At 47.2% G+C, this 21,936-nt stretch overlaps 1 protein-coding gene across 1 annotated transcript in view; it reads right to left on the bottom strand.

Moving 5' to 3' along the window:
* Window positions 1-21,936, bottom strand: part of LOC126546986 (neuroguidin) — a 61,533-nt gene that overhangs the window by 29,369 nt on the left and 10,228 nt on the right. Inside the window, exons 5-8 of the mRNA XM_050194754.3 lie at window positions 21,308-21,360; window positions 21,034-21,127; window positions 15,690-15,814; window positions 5,912-5,967 (exon numbers count right to left, since the gene is read on the bottom strand). Of these exons, the coding sequence (XP_050050711.1) occupies window positions 5,912-5,967; window positions 15,690-15,814; window positions 21,034-21,127; window positions 21,308-21,360 (328 nt within the window). The remainder of the gene's footprint in view (window positions 1-5,911; window positions 5,968-15,689; window positions 15,815-21,033; window positions 21,128-21,307; window positions 21,361-21,936) is intronic.

Genomic DNA, 21,936 nt, shown 5'->3' with positions numbered 1-21,936 from the left:
GCATCACTTTGGTGGCCCCAAACGGGGCCTTTTAAGAATGGCGATAAGGCTGCCGCGGCAGCCTCTCAGCTTGAGAAATCCAGCAGAAACACTGAGGAGAGATTGCCACAAGCATCTCACCACGTACTCGTCACTGGCTTGCACAAGAAAAGCCTATGTCCCTCAGCCAGGCATGCTTTACGTGAAGCTTGCCGACATCTTTCTCCAAGGCATCCAAGCGCTCTATGTAGACTGCAGCGGAAAGTTCCTCGTGAAAACGAAGCCCCGGAGGGACTGAATCATGCCGGGCCTCCTGTGAGGACAATGTTGAGGCAGCCTGCCCTACCGTGTCACCGCTGCCGTCGTCGCCGTCGCTACCTGATGCATGTTCGTAACGATCGTCTCATCGGTTAGAAGCACTTAGTTTCCAAACCTATAGCCGTGCACTTTCTTTTCACCGGCAATGGTGTGCATTGCAGTACATCATGCATTGCATGCATCAGCGGGTGGATCAGCCATGTTCCGTTTTGATGGTGAGTCAAGCGAAGTTGAGAAACTGCGTGGCCAGGAACGACTTCGACACAACCAACAAATACGAATGCGAGCGATTAAGCTGTTCGCAGAACTGCACTGAATGAGGAGCCAGCAAGCAACATGCGAGCAATCTGCTTGCGGCGCAGTTGGCGCAGTCCATTTGTGTTTCAGAGGGTGGGGCAGTGTAGAGCTATGGGCGCAGCCCATTCATATTCGGAGGGGTGGAAGGGTGATGGGAGAGAGCCGCGTGGAGATGGCTAGAAAATGAGAGCGCGGCGGCTGTTGGAACAGCGGCCCATCGTGCAGCGGCTCTAATGTTTCGTTTTCTTTCTTTCTTTTAAAGGATTTTGCATTTCACTACCTTTCGGCTCGGACACCCAGCAACCAGACTTCATCGTTATAACCAATAATGCAGTGTCTGGGCATTGTAGTAAGCGGGTTATTTCACCATTGAAAACATACAAAATTCAACGGTGCAGTAGCTTCTCATTGTTATAAACGATATATTGTTAAAACCAGTATCGTTATAAGTGGGTTTAACTGTATTGAAACCCTAGTTTTAACGAAGTGAAATTGTCCTGCCAATGAATATAACAAACTAGATTAGTCTCCAAAAGAAAAAAGATTGCTGACGGTTGCGCGCCAAGTACATTGCTTTCTGCAGGGTTCGGCCCTCATTCACCGCGGCAGTTCAGAACTCCCATATCCTCGCATTGAATAAGTCGTTGAGCAACACTGGTCTTTCTCATCGTTGCGCGTAGCTGTGCACCTGCGCACAAGGAGCTGCTGACTATCATACTTTTCCACCGACTTCTATTTCTTGCGCATGCCTGGCTGCGTGATCCACGCAGCTACGTGCTGCAGTGCTAAAGATTAGCACATTTAGAGGCCAGGCACAGCTGTGCCTCGCCTCCCAGATCTCCCCGGCGCAACCTCGGGGGTCATGTCAAGCCTGCATGAGCTGCGTCATGATGCACGGCTAAGCACGTTTACACGCCAAGGTGAAGAAAATTAGTGCATTCACTTCTCTCTTGCTCTATAGGGCCTGGTCTCAGAGGTCTTCCCAGCACAATACTGGAGGTCATGCTCAGGCCGTGCATTCACTTCTCCCTCTTCCTGTGGCACGCTGCACAGGCTGGCAGCCAGCTGGGCATGGCCTCCAAGATTGCATTGGCATTGGTGGAATATCAGAGGCCACGAGCAGGCCAAGCTAAGCTGGCGCGACGAAGTTTGCTTGCCTTCTCAATCACACAGCAGAGCACTGCGTTGTGTGCCACGTGCTGCTCGACCACGACAAGCGAAGTGGAAAGCGGATGCGAAAGACTCAAAATGGAACAATAGATATAATGAAGTAATGGATATAATAAAGTAATGCCTTCTCCCCCTTCAACTTCGTTATAACGAGGTTCGAGTGTACAGTTGCCGACTGATTTCTCGGACTCCAAAAATTCGGACATGCTCGATTATTTGGTCTGCTTCGCGGCACCGCCATTCTCCCTATAGACCATAATGTATAACAACTGCCGAAAGTGCAGACCCCTTGCAACCTCTCGTCTGATTTTTCGGACACTAGTTGAGCCAACTCGATCAAGAACACCATGCATTGACTCTGACCGGTGCATGGTTCGACTTGCTGAACGCAATTTTTGTTTTGAACGGAACCTCCTTGCTGCCCCATGAAGTGGCGCTACTGCAACTCCCCGCACATCATCATCGTTTCTGCCTGGTTCGATAGAGTGGCTACAGCAGTTCCGGTCTTAGCTTAGTAAGCCATGTCAAGATAATCCAGCAGCTGATTTCTTTCTTTCTTCGTGCACGACGCTGCGAGTAGGCCACGCTTTTCGTTTGTGCGACGGGTGCCGGCGTGGTGGTGTTTGCTTTGTGTGCTGTGCCGAGGTTGCGCTCATACAGAAACATCGGCATACGGAAACATCGCGTCAAGTGTCTAATGGCGCCGACAGTGCCCGCGCAGACTGCGCTGGGGAATGCCGGCAAGCGGGTGCCGGGAGGCCTAGGATTTGTCACCTTTCAATGTGCTCCTTACTGACGCTGAAAATGTTCTGCCGAGACCTGCGCAGTGGTTGCATTGCAATTCTGGACACCGTCTCATTTGACAGTTTCACAGGTGCTGACACTGCTGTACTGACATGTGCAGAACTTGACGACGGCGAGATCCTTTGTCAAGTTTCTGCTGCACCGCCGCATGATGACTCCGAGTCGGAAGATGACGCACCATGTGCTGCGCTGCCGTCGCATGCGGAGCGTGCACAAGCAATGACTGTGCTTCAGCCGCCTATAGTGACTGTACGACCCTCTCCGAGATTCAGGCTTATCTGATTGCGCGTAAACAGAACAGCATGCAATGGCGGATTCACGATTTCTTCAAGCCTACTGCCGAGTCTGAATAAGTGCATGGAAATAAAGGATTTCTTTCTTTCTTCAGACACCTGTTTATTTGGACATTTCCGCAGTCCCCATGAGGTCCGAATAAACGGTCGGCGACTGTATTCAAATATCACCAAATTGAATTGAATAGTGAACATTTGAATAATTCGATCTGCGATTCAAACATCTAAAATTCAATTTTTAGAATATTAAATTTATTCGGTGTAGGGACCAGCGCAGTGCCTCATGTTGTGTGCCCAGTAGCGCCACTTGTGCTCAGATGTCACCCAAGCAGGCGTTTCACTTTGTTTTCGGCACAATAGGAACGCTGGACTCGGTAGCGGACTTGGTCAGTGCGAGCACTCCCCGACGTCAGGCTAACGCAGAGATCGCACAAACAGCTTTTGAATGCCGTAATTTGCACAGCGGCATCATGTTGGCCAGATCCACCTCTGTCAGTGCAAGGTTCGTCCAGATCGACAGGACCCATTGAAATGATCATGCGATATGGACGAAGAGCATGGCAACAAAAGCAGTGTGTATTTCCGTAAAGTGTGAAGATCGGGTCGATTAGCTGCTGATAGGCATGCAGATTGCGCTGGATAAGCAGCAACGAAGTGCAAGTCGCTTTGATAGCCATTGATCACTAATGAGCAATCCACATGAACATAGTACTACAGTCGAACCCGACTATATCGAACCCGTGTACATCGAATTATTCCATATATCGAACAATTTCTGGACACGGTATAGTTACAATGAGTATATATAGCAAAAATTACGCTTACATCGAACAAAACTAGTAGCGACTCCCGATATATCGAACGTCAAGCGGCGGAAAGTGCCCCCGGAAGTTGGCTTTCCCTAGCAGTGACGGGAAAACCCGGCGGCGCGGCTCCATCCAACCGCTCTCCCTACGTGACCGCGCTACCTCGGAGCCGCCGACACCCCCCTACAAAAAATGATCCTGGCCCGCCCGCCCGCAGCGCTTGCTCAGACAGCCAATCAGAGGCTCTTGTGCCCTCGTCGTGCAATATGGCGAAAGCAGCGAAAGTGCGAGTTGTCTCGCTGCTTATCTGATTCATTGTGTGCGCCTTCTCCCGCAGTGTTGCTGTGATGAAGCGGCAGAATTCGCCTTTCGTCGTGGAGCTCGAAATCATAAATCGGGTCGAACGCGGTGACAAGTCGGATGTCCCCGCAACGTACAAGATTCCGAGGTGCACTCTCGGCACGATCTTGAAGGGGGAAATTAGGGCTAAAGCGGCCTAACTTGCGACCCGGTGCCCGTAGTTACGCCCGTGGCGCCCGACGCGTACGCACGGCCGTGTACGAGTGGTTCATCCAAAATAGCTTCAGCCGTACCGACTTCCGCGTGCTCGGTGATGACTGTAAATTCTGATTAATGCGACGAAGCCGTTGCCGTTGTTGCCGAAGTTTGGGGCGAGCTGTCAGAATTTCCGGAAGCTGTTGACGAATCAACGGTGGACGAGTTTGTGAGCGCAAATGATGGTGTCGCGACCGCGGGAGAGCCCGGAAACGAAGACTACATTGCTGACATCGTGCCGAGCACAAGTGAAAATGGGCACAACGAGGAAAGCAACGACCGTCTTTGGCCCACATCCTCCGAAGTGATTGGTGCGCTCGCACTAGTCCGGTGCTTCTGCGCGAATGCGGAATGTTGCGGCCTCAGCTGCTCCGACTCCTTAAACAAAGTGGAAAAGTGCCTGCCTCGCACGCAGCGAAATTGCCCAAGCAGAAGAAAATGCAGGACTATTTCGTGCGAAACTAAGCTAGTTTCATCAATAAAGTGATTTTATGAATGGTATGTGCTTTTATGACATCCAATTATTTAGCAGGCTTATATCGAATTATGCTCTATATCGAACTGATAGGCGTTTTTTGGCGAGTTCGATATAGCCGGGTTCGACTGTAGTGGCAAGCATTCCGCGATGGCTTGCAGGGTTCCATTGCCACATCGGCCAGCAGAGAATTTTCATCACAACCACACTGCCTCAGCAATTATGCCTAATCGGCGCTGCCTCATTAGGCGTTGGAGACTAAAATTACGGTTTGGTAAAGAATTACAGATTTGGCACAGACCTATTCGAAGCAGCCATGCAACACTTGGAAAGCCAACAAACTACCTTGCAAATGAAAGCGAGAGATGGTGGGTGAATGAAGAGGGGATAGGGAGGGGATGCAAGTGGCACGCAAACATGCAGTGAACCTCCAGGTTTCATTCTTTGACGGATGGTAAATCACGTCCAACCGGAAAATAAAATGATGTGGATGGTGCCTGCTCTTTACCGTCGGCGCTGGTTACATGTGGAGTGGTGATTGAGTCACGTGGTGCATGGTGCTTTTGTCTGTCGCGCAGATTGGCTTTACGATAACCCAACTGCCGTAAAGTTCGTTCAGCCCTCGTGTACTTTAAAACTTGAAAGTAAAGCTTTTCTGTGCTATAAATAAAAGATCGCAGCAAAACACAGGTTCACTATTAAATTAAGAACCTCATTGGTATTCAGTGCAACATAATGTCACCATACATTAGTTTCAGAGGGGAAAAAAACAAAAAATGCTTTATTCTATTCAACAGAAATTATATTGATAAAAAAAATATTTTCTAGACCTTCATATGCTTGAACTGAGCTGTAATCAGTGCTGGCATACTAATTTACTGCTCCCTTTTATAAGAATAGACCATACTGCATATCTTGATTTCTATGTACCTAAGTTATAGATAGCCTGCAACATTTTTGTTATGCAATGTTAGGATACTCCCGAGAATGTGCAGCCCTATATTTCCTTGCCCAGAATTTGTAAGCACTAATTTTTCTGAAAAAGTGGCTGCGATTCGATTCAATATTCGCCTTTTTTTTTTCTTGGTTAGATTTGATAGTCGATTCGAAATCTAGTATTTGGTACTTGTACACCCCTACATTTAAGCGCATCCAAGGTCAATTTCACACCAACGTACGCTATATTGAGGGTTAAAGTTTGCATGCACACTTACTGCACTCGCTCCTGCACTGCTTTATTCTGCTTTGCTTTGTGGCTGTCATAAGCATCCTGTAATGTAACAAAATAGCATGAATTAACATATTGGATAACACAGAATAACATTTCATCAACCAGTTGACAATGGAGTAAGCAAGGTTCATCAAAAAAACACAATAATCCGCCTTTGCACTTTCTGTTGATACGTATCCTGACACTGTGAAATTCGCATATTAATTTAACGACATGACTACGATAGGTGTGAATTTTGAGGTACCATTTCTGTTTACTCCCAGCCACATTGACCTATATGGAGTGTGTAACACATGGGATGGCATGAATGCTTGCTCAGATTGTTATGAATGATACGATTACAAACAAGCCACCATGATAGACCACCAATGGTCAAGTGCAAACCATGCCCACACCACCATTGACCTGACACTGAAGATTTGCTCTATCTAAGCTGCTAGCCTTTCTTTTTCGTTTTCTAGCCAAATAGAAATCTAAATGACAAAATTAAATATAAAACAAAAACTACAATGGCAACAGCTGCGGCATCATCTTGCAGACTCTAGAAAGTGATTGCTCTGATACACCATCACTGCTTCACATTTATTATTTATTTATTAATAAATGCCTCCTTGATTGTCTACTCCTACTGCTAGACGCGCTACACATGACGACAAACAACATGCTTCCAAGTTCTCAAGACAACACTGAATATGCCCCCGGTCTGTCTTGGGAAAGTGTCATTAAACTTGGGAGTTTTGAATTCAATTTTTCAAAATCCATCCCTTGTTGCTTTGCTGTCATTCAATAATAATGCATACATTCGCTGGCATTCAATAAAATATACTGGCACTCAGAAGTCGCCACAGAATAAAGAAGCTTTGAAAGCATTAAAGGGTCATTTAATAACGTATTTACTCGCATAATGATCACACTTTTTTGTCAAGCAAATTGACGCAAATTCAGGGGTGCGATCACTATGTGGATTAAATTTCCCACGAAAAGGAACATTTTCTTTTTCATCATGACAAGCAGGCGGCTGCCGCTGTCAGTGCGGGATAGCAAAACAAAAATGGCGTCCGGCGGAGCAAGCCGAACGCACCGAACGTAATTATTTTTCTTCTTGTGAGTACATTACGTGCATTGAAACAGTTTCTTCCATATCAGCAATGAATAATATTGTTACGGAAGGATGACAGAAGAGAGAGAGGAGGAAGATCGCGAGGCGCTGGCTGCTGCATGTTGTAGCTGGTCAGCCATCTTGACCACATTGATTTTGCTTGTACAGTCAAACCCGGCTACATCGAACTCGCAAAAAAACGCCTATCAGTTCGATATAGAGCATAATTCGATATAAGCCTGCTAAATAATTGGATGTCATAAAAGCACATACCATTTATAAAATAACTTTATTAACGAAACTAGCTTAGTTTGGCATAAATTAGTCCTGCATTTTCTTCTGCTTGGGCAATTTCGCTGCCTGCGACGCACGCACTTCGCCACGTTGTCTAGTCGGAGCAGCTGAGGCCGCAACCTTCCGCATTCGCGCAGAAGTGCCGGACTAATGCGAGTGCACCAATCACTTCAGAGGATGTGGGCAAAGGGCCGTAGTTGCTTTCCTCAATGTGCCTACTTTCATTTGTGCTCAGTACGATGTCGGCAATGTAGTCATCGTTTCCGGGCTCTACCGTGGTCGTGACACCATCATCTGCACTCACAAACTCGTCCACCGTCGATTCGAATGTCCCGTAAATTTTGACAGCTCGCTCCAAACTTCGGCAACACCGGCAACGGCTTCGTCGCATTCATCAGAATTTACAGTCCTCACCGAGCATGCGGAAACCGGCACGTATGAAGAACCCCTCGTACACGGCCGTGCGTACGCGTCGGGTCCCATGGGCACCGGGTTGAGAGTCTGGCCACTTTAGCCCTAATCGAGCCGAGAGTGCTCCTCGGAATCTTGCACGCTGCGGGGACATCCAACTTCTCATCGCGTTCGACGCGATTAATGATTTCGAGCTTCACGACGAAAGGCGAATTCTGCCACTTCATCCCGGCAACACTGCGGGAGAAGGCCCACAAGGCGCAAACACGATAAACCAGAGAAGCAGCACTTTCGCCATCTTGCACGAAGAGAGCACAAGAGCCTCTGATTGGCTGTCTGAGCAAGCGCTGTAGGCGGGCCAGGATCATTTTTTGCTGGGGAGTGTCGCTAGATAGTGATCTAAAGAAAGGAAGGACGCTTGATTCTGCAACCCGTGAGGGAGCATGGCGAAGCGTCATCAGGGGAGAGGGGGTGGCAAGTGAAAGATGATAGAGAAAGAGGGAGGATGTGGCCTAATAGACTCCACTATGCGCGACAGGGGGAGTGTCGACGGCTCGCCCGAACAGCCTGAGGCAGCGCGGTCACGGTAGGGAGAGCGGTTGGATGGAGCCGCACCGCCGGGTTTCCCCGCTACCGCGAGGGAAAGCCAACTTCTGGGGGTACTTTTCCGCCGCTTGACGTTCGATATATCGGGAGTCACTGCAATATTTGTTCGATGTAAGTGTAATTTTTGCTATATATACTCATTGTAACTATACCGTGACCAGAAATTGTTCGATATAGTCGGGTTCGACTGTATATATAGTGTACATATATTCAGTCTATACTCCCAACATCCCCGTAACATATTGGTGGGAGGTGCGGGGTACCACGGCTGGAAACGGAGCTCCGCAGTGGACATCGCATCACCGTCCTCCCCATGAATGACGGTGAGCACTCGGGATCAACGTCGTTGCCGCCTCCAATGTCACCATCCCACCCGCTACGACACTGTCCCCTTCGGTTGTGGTTGTGCAACCCAAGGATCCCGGAACTTTCTGCGGGACTGATGGCGCCGACGTTGAAGAGTGGGTGGCTATGTACGAACGGAATCAACAGATGGGACCCTACGCTTATGCTAGCTAACCTGTTGTTCTACCTAAGAGGCACGGCAAAGGTGTGGTTCGAAAACCATGAAGAGGAGCTGACCAGCTGGGACCAATGCAAAGAGAAGTTAACAGAGTTGTTTGGCAAACCAGCCGGCTGTAAAATTGATGCAAAGCAGGAACTGGCCTCTCGTACCCAATCCCCCACAGAGTCCTATGTTTCATATATCCAGGACGTGCTGGCGCTTTGTTGTATAGCCGATCACGACATGACAGAAGCTGAGAAGGTAGGGCATGTGCTCAAGGGCATTGCTGACAACGCGTTTATTCTGGTCATGTGCAAAAGCTGCTCTACAGTTGATGCTATCATCAAAGAGTGCCGCCTATTCGAGCAGGCCAAAAGCCGACGCATCCTGCACCCATTTACCAGACTTCCCAATACTGCCGCAACGTCGACGTGTGAAGATCAGCCCGCACAGCAGCATGCGTCGCCATCAGAGGACGTGGTGCGAATCGTTCCGACGTGAACTGGACGCGAAGGCGCCCGCAGCTTTCTGTTCGTGTAGCCCTGATGCTACCCCTATTTCAATTCCCCTCCTGCAAGCCATCGGTTGACAGGAACTTGAAAACTTTGGCCTACATTCTGTCTGTGCTGTCACCAACCCCAGAGCCACCGAACGCCCTTCTACTATTTTCGCTACACCCCGACGCTTCTCTCCGCATTATCGCAACCTGACTGACTGGAGAACCGCGGACAACCAGCCGATATGTTTCAACTGTCGCTGTATTGGTCGTGTCGCCAGATACTGTCGCAAGTCGTGGCCCCCAACACCTCGCACGCCGATAAACCTGAGCCGTTTTAATGTAAATGCCCGCAATGTTTCGCCCACCGTTGAGTCTAATAGCGCCGACAACTCTGCTAGGAACACGTGGTACAGTCGCTCACCATCGTCGCGTGGACACCAGTCTCGCTCACCGTAAACACATCGCCCATCTTCCTGTTCGCTGCAGCCACGTCGCCTCTCGTCCCCTGTCGCTTTTGACCACACCCTTTCGGAAAACTAAGAAATGCAGCCCTCGGAGATGGCGCTGCATTGCCCACTACTGCAGCAAATCCTCTGTCTGTGCCCACCAAGAGAAGTGTAATTGACGTTAAAATAGACGGCTTACCTGTCCAAGCACTCGTCGACACTGGAGCCCACGTATCTGTGATGAGTGCTAGCCTACGTAGACATTTAAAGAAGGTCCTCACCCCAGCAGCTGCCCGAGTGCTTCATGTGGCCGACGGCGGCTGTATTTCGAATGCGTACTGCGTGCATAAGTATAGCCGGCCGCCCTACTTCTGTTCTCTTTGCTGTGATCGACAACTGCCTTCACGACATTATCCTTGGATAGGACTTCTTATCCCATCATTCCGCTCTCATCGACTGCGCAACCGGCACTCTTCAGCTGGAACTGCCTCAAGTAGCCGATGCTCCGAGCACCGTTCCACCGCACTTGTGTTTGCTTCAAGATGTGCGTCTGTCACCTGAGGCAGTCACTTACGTCGCTTTGACCGCACAGCCACAGATTCCCGACGGTGATTACATCCTTCGCCCATTCATTGACGTGCTTTTGAACCGGAATGTTGCTCTTCCGCATATGCTGGTGACGATTACTAATAACAACGTCATTCTTCCGCTTCTGAATTTCAGCCTGTGGCCTCAAGTGCTTCCAGCTGGCATGTTCTTAGCCAGCGTTTCTAATACTTCCGAATTTGACATTGAAAGTCTGAATGCCGAGAGCGGTTTCTTAGCACCAATTGCAGCTCACAGCTGTGGTTCCCTAACGGATGACTTGGTGAAGATGATTGCACCTGACCTCACCTCTGCACAGGCCACGGACATATGACTCCTCCTCGAATCATACCTTGACATCTTTGATTTCAGCGACAAGCCTTTAAGACAAACATCTGTTGTTCACCACTATATCAACACTGGAGACACGGATCCTATTCGTCGGCGTCCCTATCATGTATCACATGCTAAACGTCAAGTCATCCAATCAAAAGTGGACAAAATGCTCCGCAAAGGAGTCATCGAACCATCAGCCAGCCCTCGCGCTTCGCCTGTCATCCTTGTGAAAAAAAGAAATGATGGTACCTGGCGTTTTTGCATCGATTATCGCCATTTAATCAAGATAACCCGAAAAGACATCTACCCACTACTACGCATCGATGACACCTTGGACTGCTTGCACGGAGCTAAATACTTCTCGGCCATCGATCTTCGGTCCGGCTACTGGCAGATTTCAGTTGATGAAATGGACCGCGAGAAGACGGCCTTCATCACGCCGGATGGCTTATATCAGTTCAGTCGTATATATTATATCAGTCATGCTCTTTGGCCTATGCAATGCTCCTGCGACATTTGAACATATGATGGACTCTCTTCTGCGAGGCTACAAATGGACTACCTGTCTCTGTTACCTTGACGACATTATAGTTTTTTCTCTCACATTCGGCAGCCACCTTACCCGACTTGCTGCCATTCTTGCGGTCTTCCGAAAAGCCGGCCTCCAACTGAACTCTACGAAGTGTCAATTTGGGCGCCATCAGAGTACCGTGTTGGGACACCTCGTTGACGCATCCTGTGTCCAACCAGATTCGGAAAAAGTTCAAACCGTACGCAGTTTCCCTGTACCACATTCTGCTTCTGACGTGCGCTGCTTAGTCGGCCTGTGTTCTTACTCTCGCCGTTTCGTCAAAAACTTTGCCGATGTTGCTCGGCCTTTGACAGATCTTTTAAAGAAGAACACACCGTTCTTATGGGGCCCTGAACGAGCTCCCGCGTTCATCGCATAAGCTTGCTCATCGGGTTTCTGACCACTCCTCCCATACATGCCCACTTTGATCCATCTGCACCGACCGAAGTCCACACTGACGCAAGCGGCCACAGCATCGGCGCTGTTCTCGCCCAACAGCAGAATGGTACCGAGTGCGTGATAGCTTACGCCAGCCACCAGCAGTCACCTGCTGAGAGAAATTACTCCATCACCGAGCGGGAGTGCTTGACTTTAGTTTGGGCTGTCGTCGAGTTCCGGCCATATTTGTACGGCCGCACGTTTTCGGTCGTTACAGACCACCATGCCCTCTGTTGGCTGTCTTCCCTCCGGGACCCCACAGGACGGCTTGGTCGCTGGGCGTTGTGGCTCCAGGAATTTTCATATGTTGTAAACTATAAGTCTGGACGCCTGCACAAGGACGCTGACTGCCTCTTGCGTCACCCCGTGGATCCTCCCGATCTTGTTGCGCATGATCCGGTGACCTGCGTGATGGCTTTGACTGACATGACCGACATGCGCGCTGAAGAACAACGCGACACATCCTTACAGTTCATCACCAGAGCGCAATCTGGCATCCTCTACCGCCGCAATATCAACCCTGACGGCCCTGAGTTGCTCCTTGTCCTTCCTCGTCATCTACGATCAGTCGTTCTCGAACAACTTCACGATGCACCGATGGCGGGACACCTTGGAGTTTTGCGTACATACGACCGTGTATGATGCCAGTTCTTCTGGCCGAGTCTCTACCGCTTTGTGCGTCGTTATGTCGCAACTTGCGAATTGTGTGAGCGCTGGAAGAAACCTCCCCTGCCACCTGTCGGCCCTCTGAACTATTCTTTCGCGTTGGCCTTGACCTGCTTGGCCCTTTTCTGACGACTATAGGGAACAAGCGGATCTCTGTCGCTACTGATTACGCGACATGCTACGCGATAACAAAGGCATTGCCGCCTAGCTGCGCAACTGACGTCATCGATTTTCTCCTTCACGACGTCATTCTTCAGCACGGTGCACCTCGACGGTTATTTACAGACCGTGGCCGCTCGTTCTTGTCTCGAGTTGTGGACGACCTCCTCCACTCTTGTTCCACTGAGCACAAGCTGTCCACAACCTACCACCCACAAACGAATGGTCTTATGGAACGTCTCAACTAAACACTCACAGAGATGCTGTTGACGTACGTTTCCAACGATCACTGCGACTGGGACGTCACGCTAGCCTACGTGACATTCGCGTATAACTCGTCCCGACATGACACCGCAGGATATTCACTCTTTTACCTTTTGTATGGTCGCAACCCCACTTTTCTCTTTGACACCATCCTACCTTCTGTGCCCCGCGTTGCCACTGTGTACGCTCGTGAAGTCATCGATCGCGCTCACATGGCGCGTCAAGTCGCCTGATCTCGCTTATTAGCCTCACAACATCTGCAAAAAGAGCGTTACGACCGGTGCCATTGCAATGTTCAGTTCGCCCCAGGTGCTTGGGTGCTGCTTTGGTCACCATGTCGTCGGGTCGGCCTCTCCCAAAAGCTCCTCTTTCGCTACACAGGGCCTTATGAAGTCTTATGTCAAATTAACAATGTCAATTACGAGATCGCGCCGTTACAGTTTCACCCATCCTCAAGTACGCCGCCTGTTGACGTCGTGCACGTTTCGCGGCTGAAGCCACACTTCGCTCACAGTTGTTCGCCTACCATGCGCCAAGACGGCGCTTCACCACCCGGGGGTCCTGTTATGGAAGGATGACAGAACAGAGAGAGGAAGAAGAAGATCACGAGACACTGGCTGCTGCGTGTTGTCTGGTCAGCCATCTTGACCACACTGATTTTGCTTGTTTATACAGTAAAACCTCGTTAAACCGTACCCGCTTAAACAGTAGTTTCATTTTAAAACTAGTAAAGTCAAATCCCTGACTAAGCGGCCATTGAGCATAATGTGTTTTGTATCCGCATAAACCGTACCAGCTTATTGCATACGTATCGGTTAACACGTAGTGTTTCCACTTTTCGTCGCGTCAACATGGCGGTGGTTCATCTCCATGTAGAAAAACAAGCTTCAGAGATCTGAACAACGGCCTCCAAGCGCCCTATGTGTTTGCGCGTGAAGCCACATCAACATCAACATCATTTCGGCACCATCCCAGAGAGCATTGTGGCGTCATGTAAGCGAGGACTGGCATCATACCGAAGCTCGGATAAAAAGAAAAATCAGACATCGTTCGTGCTGTCGAACGTGACACGAAGCAGTCAGCTCTGGCATGCGACATGAGTCTACTGTTGACTACGGTGCATGGCATTTGGAATGTGAAGAAGTTGCTCGGCAGCGCTGCTGCGACCACGAAGAGATGTAGGCTGCGAGGTTTGACTTTTCGCCATTGTTGCTTCTGTTTTGCCGAAGTGTCACCTAACGGCAGTGATAAGGATCACGCGGAAAGCGACAGCACGGGCGATTCAGGCCTGACAGCGGCAGAAGCTGCGCGTTACATCAGCCTCACAAATGCAATCGTCGTGACGAGAACAGACCCCGCAATGAAAAGGTGCCCCGCGACTTCTGCAATGCTACCGCGCCCACGTACGGAGAATATGCAACACTAACGAGGAATCTGCAATGCGAGTGTTTGCCGAGAAGAGGGGGCTAGTTGAAAAGCTGGCTCGCAGCTTCAGTAAGTTTGAGGCCGATGTTGTCGCTGCCAGGCCGCCGCTGCATCAAACGAAAATAACACTTTTGCCGCGCGAAGTAAATAAATACTAAATAAATACTGCAAATTTTTTCCCCTTTCATCACACTCTCTCTTCCATTTTTGACAGGTAAGTGGGCGATCTCATGCTATTTCGTTTAAGCAGTACGACCGTTTAGTACGTACTTTTTCCGAGCTACGGCCAACTACGGTTTAACGAGGTTTCACTGTATACTGTAAATATATTCAGTCTTTACTCCCAATGTCCCCGTAACAATATCATTAATATTGGGAAGTTTGCGACAATAACGTAGCCATGTCCACTTTGAAGGGACAGAAACAGAGATGGGCGCATTTAGCTGCGAGTGACATGGCGGGCATTCTGCGGAAACTGCGGCATTTGCCTAATACGGCACATTTCCGCTAAGGGTGGGCGAATATCTTAGCTGCGTTACAAGCGTCAGCGTATGAATAGGGTACACTTCTAACGTATCAGTGTAAACGTGGCCACTATCGTTGCCGCTCGCGATTTGTTGTGTGCCCACGAGTGCAGACGAGAAGAATCGAAAGGCGCCCTTTATATTGTTGTTGTTGACCAAAACCATTATGAAGCCTACAAATAATAAACCCGAGGCAAGTTTGGTTGTAGCTTTTATTTTTTCACGGAAGTGCGGAAAGTGATGACAGGAATGAAATGGGGCATCTGCTTGAGAATGTTGGGTGCGTGCAGACTGCTTGGTATGTCTTCAAGAGTCGTTCACGTAGCATTCAAGAGATGGTAAGCGCGATCACCATTAGCTAGACTTGGCACACAACATATCACTGCGACAAGTTCAGTGTGCGATCATTACACGGGAAAGAAAAACAAAACGAATTTTGATGACAAAATTCAGGAGTGCGATCATTACGCGAGTGCAATCATTATGCGAGTAAATACGGTAGTGTTTGCCAGGAACTCCGGCTTAAATACATTAAGATAAACCCAAAGTGCCATCTACACCAGTGTGAGAAAGACCGATATGTGACAGTGTGGGCCAGAACAGCTTTCTGAGACCACAATTTATGTCAGCACTCATGAAATGGCAATGATATGCGTGCAAGATTATTCTATTGCACCTGAATATTATTTCCAGCATGAACTTTTTAATAAACTCAACAACTCAAACTTTTGTAGTGAAATAATTGCCAAGTAACATAACTGACAGCCAAACTGTACACCTGATGATCTACTACCAAGAAATGCACACCTGTGCATGTGGAGCATGTGAATAGATAGGATGAACTACAGCAACAATGTTTGAGACCGTGGCTCCATTTCTAACATGAAAAGAATGAAAACTATGACATAAGCTTCTAAAAGAGGCAAAACTCACCTTGATTTCTATAGGACCATCATAGAACTCGCTTCGCAGTTCTTCCATAACACTAGTGCACAAAGCTTTTCTCTTTGCTCGCTCTAGAAGTCGCTCCCTACGTTCCTTTTCAGTCTCATCACCATCTGAAATCGCATTTTACGAGTCAAAACACATTCCACAGTGACAACTACTGCGTTTCGAATGTCAACAAATACACAGCCCAGTCGAAATTGCGCATGCAAAATTATATGCAAGAAAGCTTTACACTGTCAGCAGTTCGGTAAGCCACTTAGTGCAAACTCCAAATATGTTGTACTATATAGTAAAAAATTGAACATTCACTGAAATGAAGCCGCACTTTACCATTAAGAAATTTTGCAAATAATGCTGCAGTGCAAAGTATAATCAACAAAATCAAAAACCAATAAAAACATCTCTTGATATTTCTACATCCAACAAATACTATATACTTAAAAACCCTTTAAGCTTCTTTTTGGGACAGAAATCCCACAATTTAGTCCCGACTAGGCCCCATCAATGTCACATTAATTGTTGGCAGCCAATTGTGGAAAAGTATCAAGGCTGTAGTGGTCCGAATAGTTAATACATGGTTGCTTTATTGTTTCAACCTCAATATCTTGTTCTCAAGCATGATACCATGAACAGTTGAACTGCATGAATGCTCATTCTGCAATGAGCGTTATTTTACTTAGAAAGTGGATATTCACCTCTGTGGGCATGAGAATTCAGTAAATCAAACTAATGTAACAATACAGTGTTTTAGTATAATGTAAAATGCTTATGTTAGCACTAGTGTGGGACACAATACTAATGCTAAGATTTGCTGCAAAGCACCATAGCAACAGATTGTTAATGATAAACAGTTGCGGTGCCAACTAGATGTGAAAAAAATTATGCAGATACAACACACAAGCTGGAAGCTATGTGAAGCGAGGCTTACATTAAGTGCTTAATTAAATGTGACAAAATTAAATACAATACCTAGAACTGTCTTTACTGTCATCCTGTGCCAAGTGTAATCTCATGCAATGCTTATGTTTGTTCACCCACGGATCCCAACTTTAATGTCATGCAATGTTTATATTTATGGACTACACTGTTCACAAGCTATTCCAAATTGCTGATAGCAGTTCATGTGGATGCCATGAATGGGAACGCACAAAGTCATTTCATAGCAATTTATGCAGCAGGTAAAATTTCTTTTAGGAACAGACCGGAACAGACAAGTCCAGATGTTGAAGCAGTCTGTAGCATATTATATCTTATTAGTGGAGAAACCTGGAGCAAGCAAATTTTAATTTAGAGCATTGATATGATTAGGCAGGGTAACAGTCACAAAACCTTGAATTATGCAGCATTAAAGAAATGTTAAAGAGCAGCCTAAAGGCATCTTTCACACTATCTTTGTATTAAATTCTGGTGAAATGATTGAAGGTGTTTCCCAGAAGATGAGAATAAGGTAGGGTTTGTGAACACCTATGTGATTTATTCAAAGACATTTCTAGGTAATGTAACAGCCCTCACTACTTCAAACAGAGATTCTGGATGTAACTGAATTCGCTTTACCACTCACTAGACTCACTAGAAGCACTGAAACATATGGAGTTCACTTTGAGCGATTGGGTGTAAAGGTTCAAGGCCCCTGAATAAGCTAACGATAGCGTCATTTGTCCTCTCTTGGCCTCTCCTTCTCAGAGTATTTTCATCACATGCGCCTTCCCTCACCGCTTACCCTCTCAGCTAGCTCTTTCTGATTGGGGCGATCATGCTGCGCAGCGCTGCAATCAGCGCAATATACGGATTCGTGATCACTATGATTGCGGGGCTGCGAACCGCGATCAAAAGCAATGATCATAGTGCTGGTGGGAGTAAAAGAAAAAAAAGGCATGAAAGGCGCAGACGGCAGCGCACAGACGCTCAGGCGCTTGTTTCCGCAGAAACAACCTGAGCACAACCACATGACTCCATTCCACCAACAGGAAGGTGTGAATAAATCCTCACGTGCCCTCGCTCGCCGGCTCAGGCGGCAAGACAAAACAATGTCACTACCTTTTAGTTTTATTCCAGGGGCTTCTCTGCAGCTGCTCGTGCCCATTGGCAACCAGAATACGAAAATTAATCTTACATGACCTCTGAGATTAACAACACAACTACCTGCACCATGCCAGCATCCTTTTGCTGATGCCTGCCAGAGCCAAAGCTGCCAAAGCTATTCTGGCACAGTGTGACACAACTTGGATCATTTTCCCACTTTCAGTCCAATTTGTCGCAGCAATATGCATATAAAAATGGCACAGTTGGCGCAGAATTTCCACTCCTGAAATGCATGCTGTGAGACGTTGACAAAGTGATGTCCCAAGGACTAAAGTGATGTTTGATGTTCACTGAGGGAAGAACAGTGAGGAAAGAGTTACACAGAGAGAAGTAAAATGCGAAAGACAGAGGTAAGATTAACTATTATCTGCCCGTGTCATTCCAGTGTTTATGAGCAAGTGGGAGCAGGTGCACGTGCATGTGCTTTTGCATGGACATGCTCTCACACGCACATGCTGTGCGACGAGACATGTGCGGCTATTGTATGGAAGGGCTACTTCGAATTGTCACGAGAAAAGTATGTGAGCAGTTGTAGCATAATGGTTAGAGCATCTGGCACTTCTGCAGGAAGACTACGATCAACCCCGCCTCTGAGCAAGTAGTACACACTATTTTATTTTCTTTGTGTGAGCTGTTCGGCAAGACAGCAGTAGCAACCAAGGTCAGCAAAGTCCAGGATGGTTCGCTTAGAAAGCTTCACTTTAAAACACGCAATGCAGCAACTTATCGACTTTAAGATCTGGCACCACATGAGGCTTACCGCTTCTGCCACCCTATATGAGAGACCAGTTCAAGCCTATTCATTAATTAAGCCTACACACCAAGAATCAAAATACCCCAACACAGACCTAAAGCATGAATTAGGCATTAATCAAGCAAACAGTGCAGAACCATGACTTGATAGACCTGAAGCAGACAGTCCTTCCTTCAACAGGCACCTCCATGTTCCCCGATGCAAGAGTGTTGAGCATGAAGTACTGTAAATAGCTTATGTGCACAATATCCCCGGCATTACTTACATAGTAAAAGCTTGTTAATTCGAATTCCGAAGGGATGCTATGAAAATTCGAATTATACGAAATCTGAACTAATTAAAGTTGGAGAAAAAAATTGCTGAGATAAGGCGCGTACATAGCCCGACATAGCGTGAGCCCGCGCGCACACACACTACATCACATTGTCATGAACAACAATGTCTATACTTTGAAGCACTGGTGCATCCAACGTAACTGGATGCGGCCAAAGCGATCCGACGTGCCCGACGTCAAGATGGCTCTTGCTCCATCTGCACGTTCGTCTCGCCGACTCGCGTGGAGAAAAAAGAAATGTAGTTTCACTTCAAAAGCGAAGCATCGACTGAGATAGCAAATTAGTAGATAGCTATATGAAGTAACAATAGTAGTTTTATCGGTCGTATAAACTTGTAAACATTCGTTTACTAACTAAATTGACAAATACGGTGTCATGCACACACAGGTAAACATGAACACATCTTGCTCGACGACCGTGGAAACTCGCTGAAAAATGTTGGAGTGAGGAATCGCAGCAGTAGCAGCGAGCGAATTGACCTTCGTACAGCTCTCGCTTCAACGCGAATGAAATGTAGAAACCACATTGCATACGAAGCCACTGGCACTACGCGCTCTTTGCAAACATCACAGATCGCTTTGAAGATGAGGCCCATGTGTGCGCGCACTTTGGCCACATCGCAGATCCCTTTCAGGATATGGCGCCCGCATGGCTGCACCATAAGCAGCTGCCGCCAGAGAAAAATGCCCCCTCCGCCCCTTCCCTTCCCTCTTTCCACCTCACCCCCGTGCCCTGCGCACGACAGGAGAGGGCATGCATCCGCCCTGCCTTTCTCGCTCATGCACATGAGATTGTGCCACGTACGCTGGCTTACCCTCGCACGCTTTCACTTGCACATACAGCATATGGTGCACGGCGACGATTTTATCGCCCTTGAGCTATGTACCGAACCTCATGGGCGAGAAGCGATATGCAACAGAGGTGTTGGCCATGCCTGGCCAGGCGCAAATGCGTCTCTCTCTAGTCAGGCCTAAACAAAGGGCTGCAGATGGAAAAAGCAAAGCCGCGCGGCCCGCGCGGCGACGCCAGCTTCGCCAACGTGCTCCCACACACTAGCACTCTCTCCATCCATAATGGCGAGGAGTTAGAATTATCGGTGACGGTGTGGATTTCAGTGTGAAATAGAGGGATGTGTAACATATTGCGTTCAATACATTGCTGGACGGACCGTGGCAGATACTTCGAATTATCCGAAATTTCGAATGAACGAGCTTTTACTACTGTGAATGCACGGTGTGGGGCACACATTGCTAACACCAATGTTAATTCCTTGCATTTAGTATTAAAACTCTCTAATTCCTACTAGGAATGCTTAAACAGAGCCGCCGTATTTTGTATTAAAGTGACACTAAAGAGAAAAATTATTTTACCTGTGTTTGCAAATTACCCTTCCCCAATACCAAAAAGCCCACTCTTACTGCAAGAAGATGCTTGGTACGCCAGAAAAGCTGCAAGAACAAAGAACGGGTGGCAACACTGCTTTGAAGTTCCCACACCAGCCTGCTGTAACATCATGGATTTTGATGCTGTCTGCTCGGGCCTAATGAAATTTCTTTCGGTAAAAATGGACTACATTGTAGAAGGATCTACATTTGGGCAAGTTGGTACTGGTTGAACATCTTGAAGGAGCGGCGCAAGACGACGAAGACAGAAGGCAGGATTTTACGTTTTTGCTTGCGCACTGGTAATGACGCCATCGATGGGAGAGCACATGGTCATGGGTTGCAGTACATAAGTCTGTGTATGCCTTCAAATAAAGTTAGCTGCGAGTTCAGCACTGTCCTGTGTGTTCCTGCCTTCTGTCTTTGTCATCTTGCACCGCCCCTTCAACATGTTCAACTACATTGTATTTTAAGAGAGCCAGAGGTTGAATTTAGGGAGTTTCAAGAACATTTACTTAACCACAATGGCCAAAATGTGAAAAAAAAAAAATGCCTTGCAATCCGTGACGTCACACTGACATACAGGCACGTGGGCATCAGTGCGAAATTCAAAAATGAAACTTTGATTGTCATTTTCTCTTCTAATAATCAATGTATTACTGCTAAATCAATGAAAGTTAAATTTGGAAGAATACTTTATAAATCTGAAGTGACTTATTGTTTCTCTTTAATGTCCCTTTAAGCTACAATGGATGGTAATATAGATGCCAACTTACCATAGTGAACAGGTGCCAACTTTGGGGGTCTGTACACTTTGGGTACTTTATCTCCAGCTCCCTTTTCAACACTATCTGTGGACTCATCACCACTCTGAAAAACAATAAAACTACAGAAATGATACTACTGAAACATTAATGCAGGGCTACATCTGATGTCATTGCTTGCATATTTACAATATAAAAGAAAAAAATCATGCATCATGAAAAGCGACAACAAAAATACCAAGACATTATCTAAGCACTTTCTTTTTCTTAAATAAAAACAACTTACTTCAGCTTCAAGGGCCGCAGGATTTGCTCTAAACCTCAAAGGGTCATCTGAATCTGAAAAAAAAAAAAAGAAAATGAAAACTCAGACACTTACATTTCGCTTCATAAAATATATTACATGTATGCATCCTCCTCCATTACAAAAAATGTTCAAGCAAATGTGCAACAAGAAAGCTCACGAGGAAAGAACATGGACGGCACAGAGTAAAATGCAGCGAAGAATATTAGAAAAGTCTATAATTGGCGAACATCACAAGTAAATGCCAGGAGCAAACCACTTACTGGTCACTAGAATTACATTTCAGAGCACATCCGTCTGCAGACTGCACTGCTTGCTCTCAATGTGTTTATTACAGCGCTACAGTCTGACATACATGTTTTCCATTTTACTGCATCTCAGGGTCCCCGAGTTTTCCAGGTTTTCTCCGAGTGCCTTTGCGAAATTCCCCCGAGTGACACAGAATTTTGCTTTAAGTCAAGACGAGCTGACACCATGTCGGCCGATGCTGTCACTCTCTAGTAAGCATGTTAAAAAATAATAATAAGAAACCTTAATCCAGTTTGAATAGTAAGCAGTAGTGTTTATTCAAGATAGAAAACTGAAGGGAGGGGTTAGTAAAATGCACAGAA

This window comes from Dermacentor andersoni, chromosome 1, assembly GCF_023375885.2.
Source record: "Dermacentor andersoni chromosome 1, qqDerAnde1_hic_scaffold, whole genome shotgun sequence".
NCBI lineage: Eukaryota > Metazoa > Arthropoda > Arachnida > Ixodida > Ixodidae > Dermacentor > Dermacentor andersoni.
The sequence above is the reverse complement of the archived record's forward strand: the minus strand, read 5'-3'. Positions and strand labels throughout refer to the sequence as shown.